Source organism: Hippocampus guttulatus, chromosome 2, assembly GCF_054856545.1.
Source record: "Hippocampus guttulatus isolate MCC_2025c chromosome 2, RoL_Hgut_1.0, whole genome shotgun sequence".
NCBI lineage: Eukaryota > Metazoa > Chordata > Actinopteri > Syngnathiformes > Syngnathidae > Hippocampus > Hippocampus guttulatus.
In genome coordinates, this window is record NC_141262.1 from 22,088,996 (window position 1) to 22,102,508 (window position 13,513).

General features: G+C 48.0%; 1 protein-coding gene across 2 annotated transcripts; it reads right to left on the minus strand.

Moving 5' to 3' along the window:
- Positions 1-1,028: 1,028 nt before the first annotated feature.
- On the minus strand, positions 1,029-13,299 carry LOC147208920 (zinc finger protein 219-like). Of its 2 annotated transcripts, XM_086102125.1 has the most exons (5): positions 13,175-13,299; positions 7,009-7,080; positions 4,915-6,922; positions 4,683-4,835; positions 1,029-3,802 (listed from the first exon to the last, which is right to left on the minus strand). In XM_086102125.1, exons 1-5 carry the CDS (start codon positions 13,211-13,213, stop codon positions 2,808-2,810), a joined length of 3,267 nt encoding a protein of 1,088 aa, XP_085958251.1. In that variant the 5' UTR covers positions 13,214-13,299; the 3' UTR covers positions 1,029-2,807. The 2 variants fall into 2 exon arrangements, with proteins under 2 accessions (XP_085958251.1, XP_085958259.1); XM_086102133.1 differs by lacking the exon at positions 13,175-13,299 and having other exon boundaries at positions 7,032-8,565.
- Between the last annotated feature and the right edge of the window lie 214 nt (positions 13,300-13,513).

The following is a 13,513-nucleotide window of genomic DNA, read 5'->3' on the forward strand; positions in this document are numbered from 1 at the left end:
AGCCACTAATTGCATACACCGTAGCCTATTTATTAGCACCATGCTGGTTACTATTAATGATGCTATAAATGTGGAAACAATTGATTTTCTGCATAAATAAATATACAGAATATGGAGAAGGTGGATGGATGTCATAAGTGTCCATTTTGAACATGTGGTAAACAAACGCGAGGTGTTTCACTGGCTGTTGTTGCTTTTTGGTCTCGTTTTTCATCTTCAAAGTACCTTATTGGCCCGAATATAAGACGGTGTTTTTTGCATTGAAATAAGTGGGGATCGCCTTATATTCGGGGTCTAGACGTTATACCCATTCACAACGCTAGACGGCGCCAGATATCATTGAAGTGTATGCTGAACTTGACTGCCAGGCCAAAAATAAAAATAGCGGTAGCACGAAGAAGAAAAACAAAAAATAGCAATAAGAAAGAAAAGAGAAGAAAATAATAGAACGGATAACAGAAAATGGAGAAACGTAGCGACAATCTGGAGAAAAGTGGGTCGAAGATCGGCCAGGTTAACCGGCAGCTGAGGAGAAGTTATGATGTCATTTACATTTCAAAAACCAGAAGCCATTCATTTACAAATGTGATTGCACTTTAGTTTACATATTTAAATGTTCAGATACTAAGATTTGAATGAGGCAAAGTAGCATGTTTTTTCTCTGAAATATATTGTTAGAATCATTTGTTTCAGATGTACTGTAATTATTTTCTGTATAAAAATTAATTTAGTGTTCAAAAAGTATGTTTTCAAACTTGAGTCTTGAAAAAGAGGGAGTCGTCTTATAATCAGGGCCATATTATATTCGGGCCAATACGGTAAATGTTCAAACAGGGCATAGAATCTAATTGGTGATATTGCCATGAGCTAATCTCGTATTTCTAGTGCCATTCCTTCTGTCAATCAGATGGCACGATGTCACTCAAGTACGTCGAAAGTATAATTGGAACTTTTTTTTTAAACGAGTGAAGTATCTCAGAGTGGCTGTTGAGCTGCAACTCGAATCTTGTGAAGAGAAACACATTCAATCACGTCATCTATTGGTTTATTTACTTCTTTTTTTTTTTGTTGATGTTGATCATATTAGTCACGACTAGAGTATGTTAGATGACTCGGTCCTCACTGCAATGGCAGTCAACTACACGAGAGCGCAAACCCCTGCGCTGCCTTGGAACACCCGTTGATTGACAGGCGGGGCATAAGGTGCAAATAGTTCAAGTGGCCAATTACAGTTTGGATTGCGGGAGGCTATTTCCTTTCTTTGCCAATTTAGGGCCGGGCGCATCGCCATACATTCAAAACGAGCCCCTCTCTACACCAAGCTGATGATCGGATTGGTGGGCCTGTTTGAGTCGGGGGGAGCGGTTGTTTGGGTTTGTGCTCTCACTTTAAAAAATAAAAAATAACAAAAAAAACAATATACAGTACCAGCGACACCTCTAAGCTAGCTAGCTGTACAACATTCAACACGACTTTTCTTTTCAAGCACAAGAGCATGTTTAAAACATGTCAAACACACTTGGAAGTCCAAGAAAAGCCTCAGGACCACAAAAGGATGGACGGGCAGGAAGAGCGACGGGGAGAAGATGATTGGTCTCCGTCTATCTTTAGTGTCTCGTTGGACAGATTTGGGCTAGATTTAATCTAGCTCGTGGGCTTTAACACGATGTCCTTGGTTTAGGGTCTGGGCTGAGGGCGTCTGCCAGAGATGGGATCAAGTCTCACACACACACACACACACGAGTCTCAAGTCATTGTGGCTTGAGCAAGTCAAGTTAGCTTCCTTATCGCAGTCTTGCCTGCAGTATCTGGTCTTCATAAAGAGAAAAGAGAAATACAGTCAGTTCACGACATTAGTGACCAATCAACCCTTTCAGGGACAGCGGTTACTCTAGGGGAGAGTTTTTTTTATCATGTTATGAGGTTAGAGGAAGCATGAAAGGGTTAAAATTAATACATTTAGAACAACTCGTCACGTCTCCAGTTGTTAACTCCCAAGTCAGTCATAATCCAGCCGCAAGTCTTTTAGTTTAGGTCGATTCAAGTTACAAGTCACGAAAACAGTGGCGCCAGTCTACTCGTCTCCATCTCAGGGGGTTCTGCTTTGGCGCAAAGGACAGACAGAAAGAAGCCGGTTGTACAAAACAGAGCAGGAAGTGCTTGAAACAGAAGGCACGGTAGAATTGCCGCTCGTTAGGAGCGTCCAGTCGGAGATCGAAGATCGGCGTCTGTGGCCGTACATTCCCGCGGAAACACATCGACGCTCATTAACACCACGCGCCCGGACCGGGAGCTGATCCGTCGTGAATAAGAAAAACAACTTTTGATCCACTAAAGGAAGGACAAGTTGCACAGTGCTGCATAAGGACATTCAGCTCACAAACATCAAGGTCATTTTCCAATCAAACAAACACTATTAAAAAGCTTCTTTTTTTTCTTTCTTTTTCTATTGTGGTAAAAGCTACACTTTCTACTGGGACATCTTTGCTTTTGTTCGTCTTTTCCTTGTGGCTGGTACCTTTGCACATTCCTATTTTCATGGAGACATCAGCTTTCCTCAATTTACAAAATAAAAAACAAAAAAAAAACATTGGAAGCGCAAGCTTAGTCCACCCGATTTACACAACTCCAGTTTGGAAAGAGACAAAAAATACAATGTTGACCGCACAGAGTATCCCACCTCCAAGTCTGGACGTGGACCACTTTTGCTGGAATGCTTTTTGAACTCACAAATGTGTTTTGGGGGAAAAACGAGTAAAAAGAAATATCTGGAAAAATGTGCAGCTGTTTGGACATCCACAGTTGTTTTAATCAGCGAGGACATTCCCTTCGGGTTGGTCCTCCGGGCAGCTGCTGCACTCCGCTTCGTCCTCCTGCTCTTCACCATCTTCACCCCCCGACTCGCTTTGGAGAGCCAGGCCATCATTCAAAGCCCAATTGGGGTCTATTTTTTCACCATGATGGTCCGGAGCCAGCCCATTGGGAGTCCAGATCTGGTTTGAGGAGCTTTGCAGGGCTCCTGCTTGAGACTTGTTGGCGTGCCCCCAAATCCTGAAGGAGTTGGGCTGGTGGCAGGATCCGCTACCCTTCGTGGACCCGTCCTCATCATCGTCATCCAAAGCGGACAAAGAGCTCATTTTGCGTCGGGACTTACTGGTGTGGTTGACCTGGAGGTGCATGGTCATGAGCTCAGCTGAGGATGTCCGAAAAGGACAGTCCAAACACTGCTTTAGTTTGGTGTCTTCGCCTCCTCCTTCTTCCAGCCCTTCAAGGCCTGGAGTTGGACGGCGGGACAGATCGAGAGGTTCAAAGCCGCCTGATTGATTCAGATCAGGCGACGCTAGTTTGCCGGAGGCCACCACTAGTCGGTTGGTAGTAAGGGGCTTACGGCGGGAAACTTTGAGGACCTTCGGAGGAGGAGACTCCTTGATCCATGCTCCTTCCATACAACCAGGGTAGAAGGCCCCCATCGCCCCCGATAGATAGTGGTACTGGGTCTCCGCGTCAAGGTCCCTTAGAGACGCAAGGGCTCCTTGACCGGTTCGATGCTCCTGCTGCTGAGGAAGACCAAGGAGCCAAGATCGCTGGGCGGGGCCGTCAGACTGAGCTTTGAGATCAGTTTGTGTTCGGCGCGGCTTAACAGAGGTCAGACCGTTGATGGCGGCGGCAAGTTTGCCCACAGAGGACGTGGTGGAGCCTGATGAGTTGCGTTGCTCCCTGTGGTGCCGCTGAAGGTGGTATTTGAGCGAACCAGACTGGGTGCCAGCGTAGTCGCAGTGGGGGCACTTGTAGGGTCTCTCACCTTGACAAAACAAGTGAGGCATTTTAGTCATGGAAAAAATTGCCTTCCATTACCTCACCGGTGAGGCAGAGGGCAGTGTTACATCACAGATTGAAATCACAGCAGCTGATGACGAGAATACATCCAATTCTTCAACTAGGTCAGGTGATCATCAAATGAAAGGACAGAAAATTGGTTTCAAGTCATACCGTATTGGCCCGAATATAAGACGGCCCTGAGTATAAGACGAGCCCCTCTTTTTCAAGACTCAAGTTTGAAAAAAGACAACAAACACCAAATTAATTTTTATACAGAAAATAATTACAGTACTGTACATCTGAAACAAATGACTCCAACAATATATTTGAGAGAAAAAGCATGTTATTTTGCCTCATTCAAATCTAAAGTGCAATCACATTTGTAAATGAATGGCTTCTGGTTTTTGAAATGTAAATGATATCATAACTTCTCCTCAGCTGCTGGTTAACCTGGCCGATCTTTGACCCACTTTTCTCCAGATTGTCACTACGTTTCTCCATTTTCTGTAATCTCTTCTATTATTTTCTTCTCTTTTCCTTCTTACCGCTATTATTAATTTGTATTCTTCGTGGCAGGGGTTCACTTTGGCCTGGGGAGTCAAGTTCAGCATTCGCGTCATTGATATATGGCGCCATCTAGCGTCGTGAATGGGTATAATGTCTAGACCCCGAATATAAGACGACCCCCACTTTTTCAGTCTTATTTCAATGCAAAAAACACTGTCTTATATTCGGGCCAATACGGTATTTGAAAGAGCATAACGAACAGAATTTATGATGTTGCGAAATAAGAAGCACAAGCAATCCGTCGAGCAGAGAGTGGAACGCTGATGAACATGACGTCAACAGCAGAAGCTTCCTACCTGTGTGGACTCTCAGGTGCACTTTGAGGTGATGGGATGAGCGGAAGGCTTTACCGCAGTAGGGACAATCCTTAATCCCTCGACTGCGGACGTGCTCCCTGCTGCTGGCAAGCGAAGGCACAGCAGACAGCGGTGCCATGGTCCCATTCTCTCCTGTGAAAGCAGCACAAACAAACATGGTGAGGTTAAGTAGCGAGCAAAGCCAAAGGACTCCGGTACAGAAGAGATTGACCTTTGAAGCCTGGCATGACAGAGGGAAAGCTTGCTGCCACTGCTTGTTGCACTTTGGATTCCTGCCTCAGTTCATCTTGGCTTCCTCTGGCTCGGCTGGAGCTGCAAGATCCGTCCATCTCACCTGCGGAGCCTTCTTCCTGGGCCTTGTGAGTGTGAAGACGAGCATGAGCAAGCACGTGCTGGAAGCTGTGGAAGAGCTTTCCGCAGTCGGGGCATTCCCAGGGACCCTTGGCTGCCGCGGAGGTTCCTCCAGAAGCTCCTCTAGGATCCATAGCATCGGCGTAGGCTCTGAGCGGATCCGTTTCTGCTCCCAGTGTCCTGGTTAGACGGGTATGGTGAGCCCGGTCTTTCTCTCTCTGCTGCTGCTGCTGAGCCACAGCGAGGCTTCGAGCCACCAGCTGCCACCAGGGGGTTTGCTCCACTCCTTCGGTGGTGCATCTGGGCTCCGCTCTCTCTCTTCCGGCCTCCCCTCCTTCCGAGCTCACGCCGCCACCGCTGCTTCCCCTCTCAGCCACCTGGGCCACGGCTTGGAGTCTCTCCGTGCAGCTGGCCCCGCCGCTGTCACTGGGAAGGCCCAAGTAGCCCAGGATAGCTGACTTGCCAGAAGCCGGTCGCATCCTGCTTGCAGTGTCTTTCTCTGGTCTCCCTTGCACTGCTCTGCCAGACCCCTGGTGAGCCAATAGAAGGCTGGAGTAGAGGGCGTTTAGGGACAGGGGACCTGCAGAGCCTTTGGCCTGTGGATCGGCATCGGTGCTTCCCAAGCTGGCTTTGAGGCCTAGCTTGTTGAGGTGTACCTTCATGTGGTTTTTGAGGAACCACGGCTCCTTGAAGCCCCGCCCGCACACCTGGCACTTGTGGTCCAAGGAGTCCTTGTGCTTTCGCATGTGTCCTTTCAGGAACCACGACTGAGTGAACCTCTGTCCGCAAGTATCGCAACGGAATGCCGGCAATGAGGACAACCCTGACATTTTGGCAGGTGATGAGGTTTTGGGGGCATCTGAGGGGGTGTTGATTGGGATGGAATTGGAAAAGGCGGAAGGCAAAGTGGGCACCTCTGGCGAGGGGTGGCACTCCTGCAGATGGGATGCCAGAGAGCTTTCCTGGTTGGCGGAGAAAGGACAAAGCGTGCATTTGTACGGATTGTGGAGAATGCGGATGTGACGCGCCAATTCCGAAGCCGTACGGAATTTTCCTTTACAGGCATGGCAACGGAACGTCGGTGGAGCTGGAGCGGACACCGTCCAAGGATCAACGTCTTCATTTAGAGGGGGGCTCAATGTTGCACGGGTCTGTACCAGTTCGCTACCTTTGAGCTCATCCTCTTCTTCCTCTTCCTCCTCTTCCTCGTCCTCCTCCGGAAGTGTGTGTGTATGATTCCCACTCACCGAGTGTCCTCCGTGCTTCTGATTCTCATCTTTTTTGTTCTGTTGGAATATGAGTTTCTGTTTGAGAGGCGCCGAGGGGAGAGCGCCGTGATAATGCGATGAGGCCTGGCGGTGACGGTCCAGACTGTGAGCTCTGGCGTGAAGGGACAAAATGCTTTGGAATCGGAATCTCTTCCCACAGACGTGACAAGAGAACCGCAGCGACGGTCCTGTTGCTCCCCCGGTGAAAGCGTCCCTCTGGAAGAGCTGCAAGTCCAGCTCATCATTGCAGCTTCCGGTGGGTCCTGAAGATAGAGCAAACTCCAGAGCTCCAAAGCCAAGGAGGGGCGCAGAGGGCGTGGCCGGCGGGGAAGAGTCCAAACTCGGACTGCGTCCTGCTTCGGCTCCTCCCCCTCCTGGGAATAGAGCCACAGCCGGGGTGGGGGAAGGAAGCGCGTCACCGTTCTGTTGGTCATCTTCTTGGCCTTCGTGATTGGGAAGGTTTTCCTCAGCGGGGGGCAACATAGAGAAAGTGGGGCATGGCGCTGCGTCCGGACCGTTTCGAAATGCTTCCGGGCTTTTGGGATGGGGCAGTGGCTCAGGGGAACAGGGCAACACAAACTCTGATGGGGAATCCATCGTCTGCTCGGACAACATGCACACAAACAAAAAGACACATTAGCGAACCACCAGACTACTGCGGTGGTATTTGGCGCTGAAGGAGTTACCGGGAGCATATGAGGTGTTATACCATTCTCCAGGGTCTCGGATGGCGAAGGTGCAACTCCTCCTTCAATCCTCTGGGGAAAAAGCATGAGAAAAGGTATATTCGTTCATTCATTCATTCATTTTCCGAACCGCTTTATCCTCACTAGGGTTGCGGGGGGTGCTGGAGCCCATCCCAGCTGTCTTCGGGCAGTAGGCGGGGGACACCCTGGACCGGTAACCAGCCAATCGCAGGGCACACAGAGACGAACCACCTTCCTCGCTCACACTCACAACCTAGGGACAATTTTGATTGTTCAATTAGCCTGCGATGCATGTTTTTGGAATGTGGGAGGAAACCGGAGTACCCGGAGAAAACCCACGCAGGCCGGGGGAGAACTTGCAAACTCCACACAGGGAGGCCGGAGCTGGAATTGAACCCGGTACCTCTGCACTGTGAGGTCGACGCGCTAACCACTCGTTCACCGGGCCGCCAGAAAATGTATATTTAAAAAAAAAAACTCTGCAGAAGCAGCTGAAAAGCAAGCTTCTTGCTAATGCTAACACATGCAGCAAGCACTTCATCAATCTTCACCATGAATAACTCTCAAAGGAAAAGCAACCCCAAACCATGACTAAATGTGCCATCTTTTATTCAGTCGTTTACTCTTGAGTTAGAGTACCAGACAGCAAATCCCTCTTTTGACCGTTTGTTGGCATGCCGTTGGATGACGAATATATGATGAATATGCTTATTTGTCATTTGTTTTTCTTCAACTTACTGTATTTTACAAGACACGGAAATCTAAATTTTTGTTGCACGATGACCATGAAGTCATTGAATGTAATCTCACGTAGCTTGGTTTTTCTTTGTGTATTTGTGTGTGCGCGCACGTGTGTGTGTGAGTGTGTGTGTAACAGGTGTACACCTGTTACACACACATGCACATGCACACTTAGCCTAACGGCCTGCACATCTGTGTGGGTGTGTGTGTGTGTGTTTAGACACCAGCGCAGGATTTTCACCGTCCCAAACAGGAAGGGCGGCATTTGGACTCCCCAACGCACTCTTCCTGTGTGCTCGCACGCACGCACATGCAATATTTCGGAAGAATGGCTGCGCTGCCGTCAAATGAAAGATGCACAATTGATTGTGCATTTGTGGGGTTGCTAGGATCCGTCATAGCCAAGATGGAGGAGTGCCACGACACACAAGGTTGCACAACGTGTGTGTGTGTGTGTGTGTGTGTGTGTGGGTGTGTGTGTGTGTGTGTGTGTGTGTGTGTGTGTGTGTGTGTGTGTGTGTGTGTGGTGTGGTGTGGCACGTGTGAAGTCTGTGAGCGAGAGCGTGCGCGCGCCCGTGCGTATGGCGAGATTGTTACGCAGACAGATGACATTTTAGCTCAGCGATGAGTCACAGGGATATCGGCGCACACAGGTTAATGCACAGCGATTGTTCTTTCTCTCCTGTCTGTCTTTTCTCGCCCTGACTGCTTTCTCCCATCCCCCTCTCTTCCCCTCTCTCGTGTCTCTCGCTCGCTCCCTCCCTCTCTGTCGGTCCATTATTCACTAATTTTCTTTCATTCTCTGCCCCCCCCCGCCCCCGCCCTGGCCCCCCTTTGCCCCCCCCCCTGCCCCTTTTCACTCCCGTCCTGCGGTGCTGTAGTTTGGCGCCATGCCAGAGAATGCTATCAGCTGGTAGACTGGAGGCTGCCAACATGGCGAAGTGCAAAGAAGCCAAGGCACAAGAGAAAGAAAACACACGGAGCTTTTACAAAAGATCAACCCAAACCTGCTGTGTGTGTGTGTGGGTGGGGGGGGGTATGCGTGCGCGCACGAATGTGTGTGTTTGTGTGTGCATGCGCGAGTGAGTGTACATGGCAGCTAAATGTATCCGCAGCATTTTCATTAGCTAGGCTTTGTTCCGCCATGACAGATCTTGCCACCACAGTGCCACCGGCCCAACATGGTGCCGAGCGGCACCCGTAGAAGTGGAAGGAAATCCTCACAGCCCAAACGCCACTGTAAAGGAAGAACGCGGAATCTCAGAACCTTAAAAAAAAAAAGCCTCAGATGCTAACAATGTCAGCTCAGGAGATTCCTCCGCTGTGGGACCTTATGCTGCTCCAATTGTCCATGTACAGTGGTGGGAGCAGCCAAGTGCAAATACTTTCTCTCTGTATGAGTCAGGTTTTTTTCAAGGATCAGTACCTTCCCTTAGTATTTATTTTTCAAACAGTGATTTCATTTTACTCAGTATATTTGAAACCAGATGCGTATGTTCTATTCACTTTGTTAAAATAGGCTTCCATGCATCCATTAGCGCTTATGCTCATGAGGGTGTCACTGTTTGGTACTCACTGATGTTTTTTCTTCTTCTTCAGTGTGCAAGTTCATTTTAAAAAAGACAAAACAAAAGAGGAATTATTTTGTGCCAAGTTATCCAAACGGGTGTTGTTATAAAACGACCATATTGGCCCGAATATAAGTGCTTTTTGCATTGAAATAAGACTGAAAAAGTGGAGGTCGTCTTATATTCGGGGTCTTGACATGATACCCATTCACGATGCTAGATGGCGCCAGATATCATTGAAGCGAATGCTGAACTTGACTTCCCAGGCCAAAATGAACCCGTCACGAAGAATAAAAATAAAAATAGCGGTAAGGAAGAAAAGAGAAGAAAATAATAGAAGAGATAACAGAAAATGGAGAAACGTAGCGACAATCTGGAGAAAAGTGGGTCGAAGATCGGCCACGTTAACCGGCAGCTGAGGAGAAGTTATGATGTAATTTACATTTCAAAAACCAGAAGCCATTCATTTACGAATGTGATTGCACTTTAGTTTACATATTTAAATGTTCAGATATTAAGATTTGAATGAGGCAAAGTCGCATGCTTTTTCTCTCAAATATATTGTTAGAATCATTTGTTTCAGATGTACTGTAATTATTTCCTGTATAAAAATGAATTTGGTGTTCAAAAAGTCTTGAAAAAGAGCGGGTCATCTTATAATCAGGGCCGTCTTATATTCGGACCAATACGGTAATAGTAAAAATCCTGTTTAACTTTCATAGCATATTTCAAAGACTGTACTTTTTTTTCCACCTTCAGTACCCTACTTGAATCACATCAGAATCATCTTTTACGCAAGTATGTCTACTACTAAGAGTGTGACTACTTTTGTAACAGAAACAGGGGCACCACTTTAAGATGTTCGACACAGAATCATGGTCACTCCTGGACCTTTGTGGAAGCTGGACCTCGAGGGCCTTCTCGCTCCCCCCACAAAAATCAGCTTTGATTTGCGCTCGTGCTGCGCTTTACGTTTGAAACGTTCATTCCTTCCTCAGTCAATTGTGATGACAATGGCTTGAACGAGGCCGCTTCCAAAAAGCTTTTTGGGGGGGGGGGGGGGGGGGGACATTCAAGCCACAAATGTTTGCGCTGCGTCACATCATCCGACCACCGCCGCAAAAAGCTTTTGCGTGCCTGCAGGAGACGGCAGTACAGTATGTTGTCAACATCTAAGTATCCAGAGTTGATCCTAAAGTGCAGGTTAGCGCACGTCTGCACGTTGCACCTCCTCTTTGAACACGACAAAGCAGGAATGTTCTCCCGGGTATCTGACGGAAGCCCACCGACGGCTCATCGCTCCCGCAGAGTCCTTCAAGGTCTGGTGGCTATTAATGAAGCGCAAGGGACTTTTGTTATCTCGTTTGCAGATTTTTTTTTTCTCACAAAAGCGATTTTGAGGGGGACCTTACGTGTACGATGGGAAGCGTAACAGCTGCTGCATAAATCCTGCAGTCACCAACTTGGGCTCGGGGGCCACATTTCAAGACTGGACAATGACTTTGGATGGGATTCGGCCATGACATCATTCTGACAACACAATTAGCGGGTTTAGCGTCGTGACCGACACAATGATGTCTAAATCAAAGATGCGTTTCTTACGGAACTCAACTGCTTTGAAGTAACTTCTCTGATTGCTGACTTTTCTCCTACTAGGTCGGATATGGCAACGATAAAGAGCTGATAAAGTAGTCAAATGGTAAGCCTGCACTCTATCTTATTAATTGCTACTTTGATAGAAATCACCGAATATCCAAACCATTCATCAAAATCAGTTCAACATAAACCTTTGTGCGCTTCAGTCCCAAGACCCACACGTCACATCTACATTCTGGGACCCGGATATCCTCGACCCCGATTCAACATTTACGAGTTCAGTCCATCGGCTCACGATGAGCTGTCGCATCCAAAATGGCGGACGCGCCGACGCTGCCACACAAAGGGGCTTCTTTTCACATACGTCATGGGCCTCGTCGCTTTTGTGACTTTCCTTTTTTTTTCTTTTTAAATGGAGCCAAATCGAGTGTTTATAGGAATTCTAAAAATGCTTTGGAAAGGTAACGGGCCGCAAACTTTCACACGTTAGACCTGACTAATGTTTATGAAAGGACGTCACCCAAATCGCCTTGATGACGTTTTACTGAAAATATGCAAGGATGCTCCAGGGTTCAAAAGCAAAAGAAAAGAAAAATAAGATACACCGCCAGGAATTCAAATTTCAATTTTTTCCCATTGAAGAAAATATACTGGGTCAGTGAAATTCCACATCAGGACAAGTTTCACTTCTTAAGTGAATGTCGCCGTTGGTGACAAGCAGAAGAAATCCATCAAGTCGAGTACACTTTGATTCATGGTGTGCTTTTTGCAGTCCACCTTCAGAAAAAAAACATTCTCCACACTGGAAACTGATGCCAGCAAAACTTGCTAAATGCTGCGAGAGGACGTCACTTGGGGAAAGCGGAGCCAGATTCATTTTCAACAGTAATGTCCTGTTCAAAAGGAAGCACCTTGACCTCATGACCTTTCCCACAAATGTTAAGGAAAGGTGCTAGAAAGTTGAGATTTGACTTTCCCCTGAGGCCCCATGTCGATACGATGAGCTCTATTTTCTGCTGTTGCTATTTTTCTAAAAAAATGTTTTTCTCCTGGCTTCCGATTGGCCACCGTGGGGGCCACTTGTTGCTTTGGAACGTAAAGTAGTACATCATCTACAATGGCCCCCCCACTTAGAGGGCTGATGAGCAAAAGAGGCTCTAAGTGTCACAATGCAGCCAGACCAGGACACACACACACACATACACACAGAGCCACATACATGTGGCCCCTCAACACAAAGGCCAAAAGGAAAAAGCCTGAATAAAGCGACGTCCTTGACAACCCAGTCAACACAGTCGCGCGCACACCTGAACACTTTTTGCTCCGCCCACCCAAATTTTAAAAAAAAAAGGGAAAAAAGGCGAATAGAACAGAAAACTGTCAGAAGTCTCGTGACCAAAACTCAACCGAGAACATCCTCCTGATTTGCGTCAAGGCGTAAAAACATTTTCACCCAACATGAGAAAGCGTCCACAATGTGGCAAAAAAAAAAAAGAAAAAAAAAGCGAGAGAGCTGAACGTAGTCATGTGAGCGACTGGCGGCTCCATTTTGCTCCCCAAATGTTCGAGGGCTGTACAAGAAGGAGGAGGAGGAAGAGGACGAGCCATCACGGATCACATGTGAAAATCTCCACAAACGAATCGAAAGAACTCCAAGTTCCATGTGGAGTAGCCCGCACACTTTTCTTCCTTTTTTTTTCTTCTTACGCGCAGCGTCCGGAACAATCGGATTATGCAAGTGCGTGCTCGCGCGCGCCCTGCCTGGCCCCGCAACAAAAGGCTGATCGCCGCAAATCTACGTGTGTGTGTGTGATCGCAACTTTTGCGCCACATACAATTTGAGCTGCGGTGACTTCGCTTTCGGTTCGCTCGCGCAACTTGCTCAAAGTTAGTGAAGGCAAGGGGCTGGGGCGGTGGGGTTGGTGTGTGTGTGTGTGTGTGGGGGGGGGGGGTTAGTCCCATATGTGACTTGTGTGTCACTCGTATCTCACTCTCAAAAATGACGCGCGTGCGCGCGCGCGCGCGAGACTCCGCGCACGAAAAGTGTTTTTTCCCAGCACAAAGCGACGAGCCAACAATAAGCTGCAAGAAAAAGCGACCGGGGAGCAAAGTGCACGTCTAGGTGAGTCGGCGCGCACACGCGTACGCACGCACGCGCGCACATACGTGAACACACACGCACAAGCATGCAAATTCCTCGGGCGGGCAGGCGGCAGCGACGGAAAAGCGTTCGTACTTACGCGTGAGCTGGCTCGCAGATTAATGACGCGACACGTCATGATTACGTTCAGCTTGAATTAAATACATTACGACTTGGGGGAAAAATGGAAATCGGGCTTGTGTACAAGCATACGGCGGCTCCCCCCTCCCTCTCTCTCTCTCTCTCTCTCTATCTCTCTCTCTCTCTCCCCCCTCTTCTCTCCCTCCCTTCATTCTTCAGGGCGGAGGGCTCCGTGTAGGTTGGAAATGTTAATTATGATCTCAGCACGGGCTCCATTTTACAACAGCGTCGTCCCGCCGTCCCAAATATGGCAGCTGACACGCAGGAGGAACAAGAACAAGAAGAAGCGTCTCAGTTG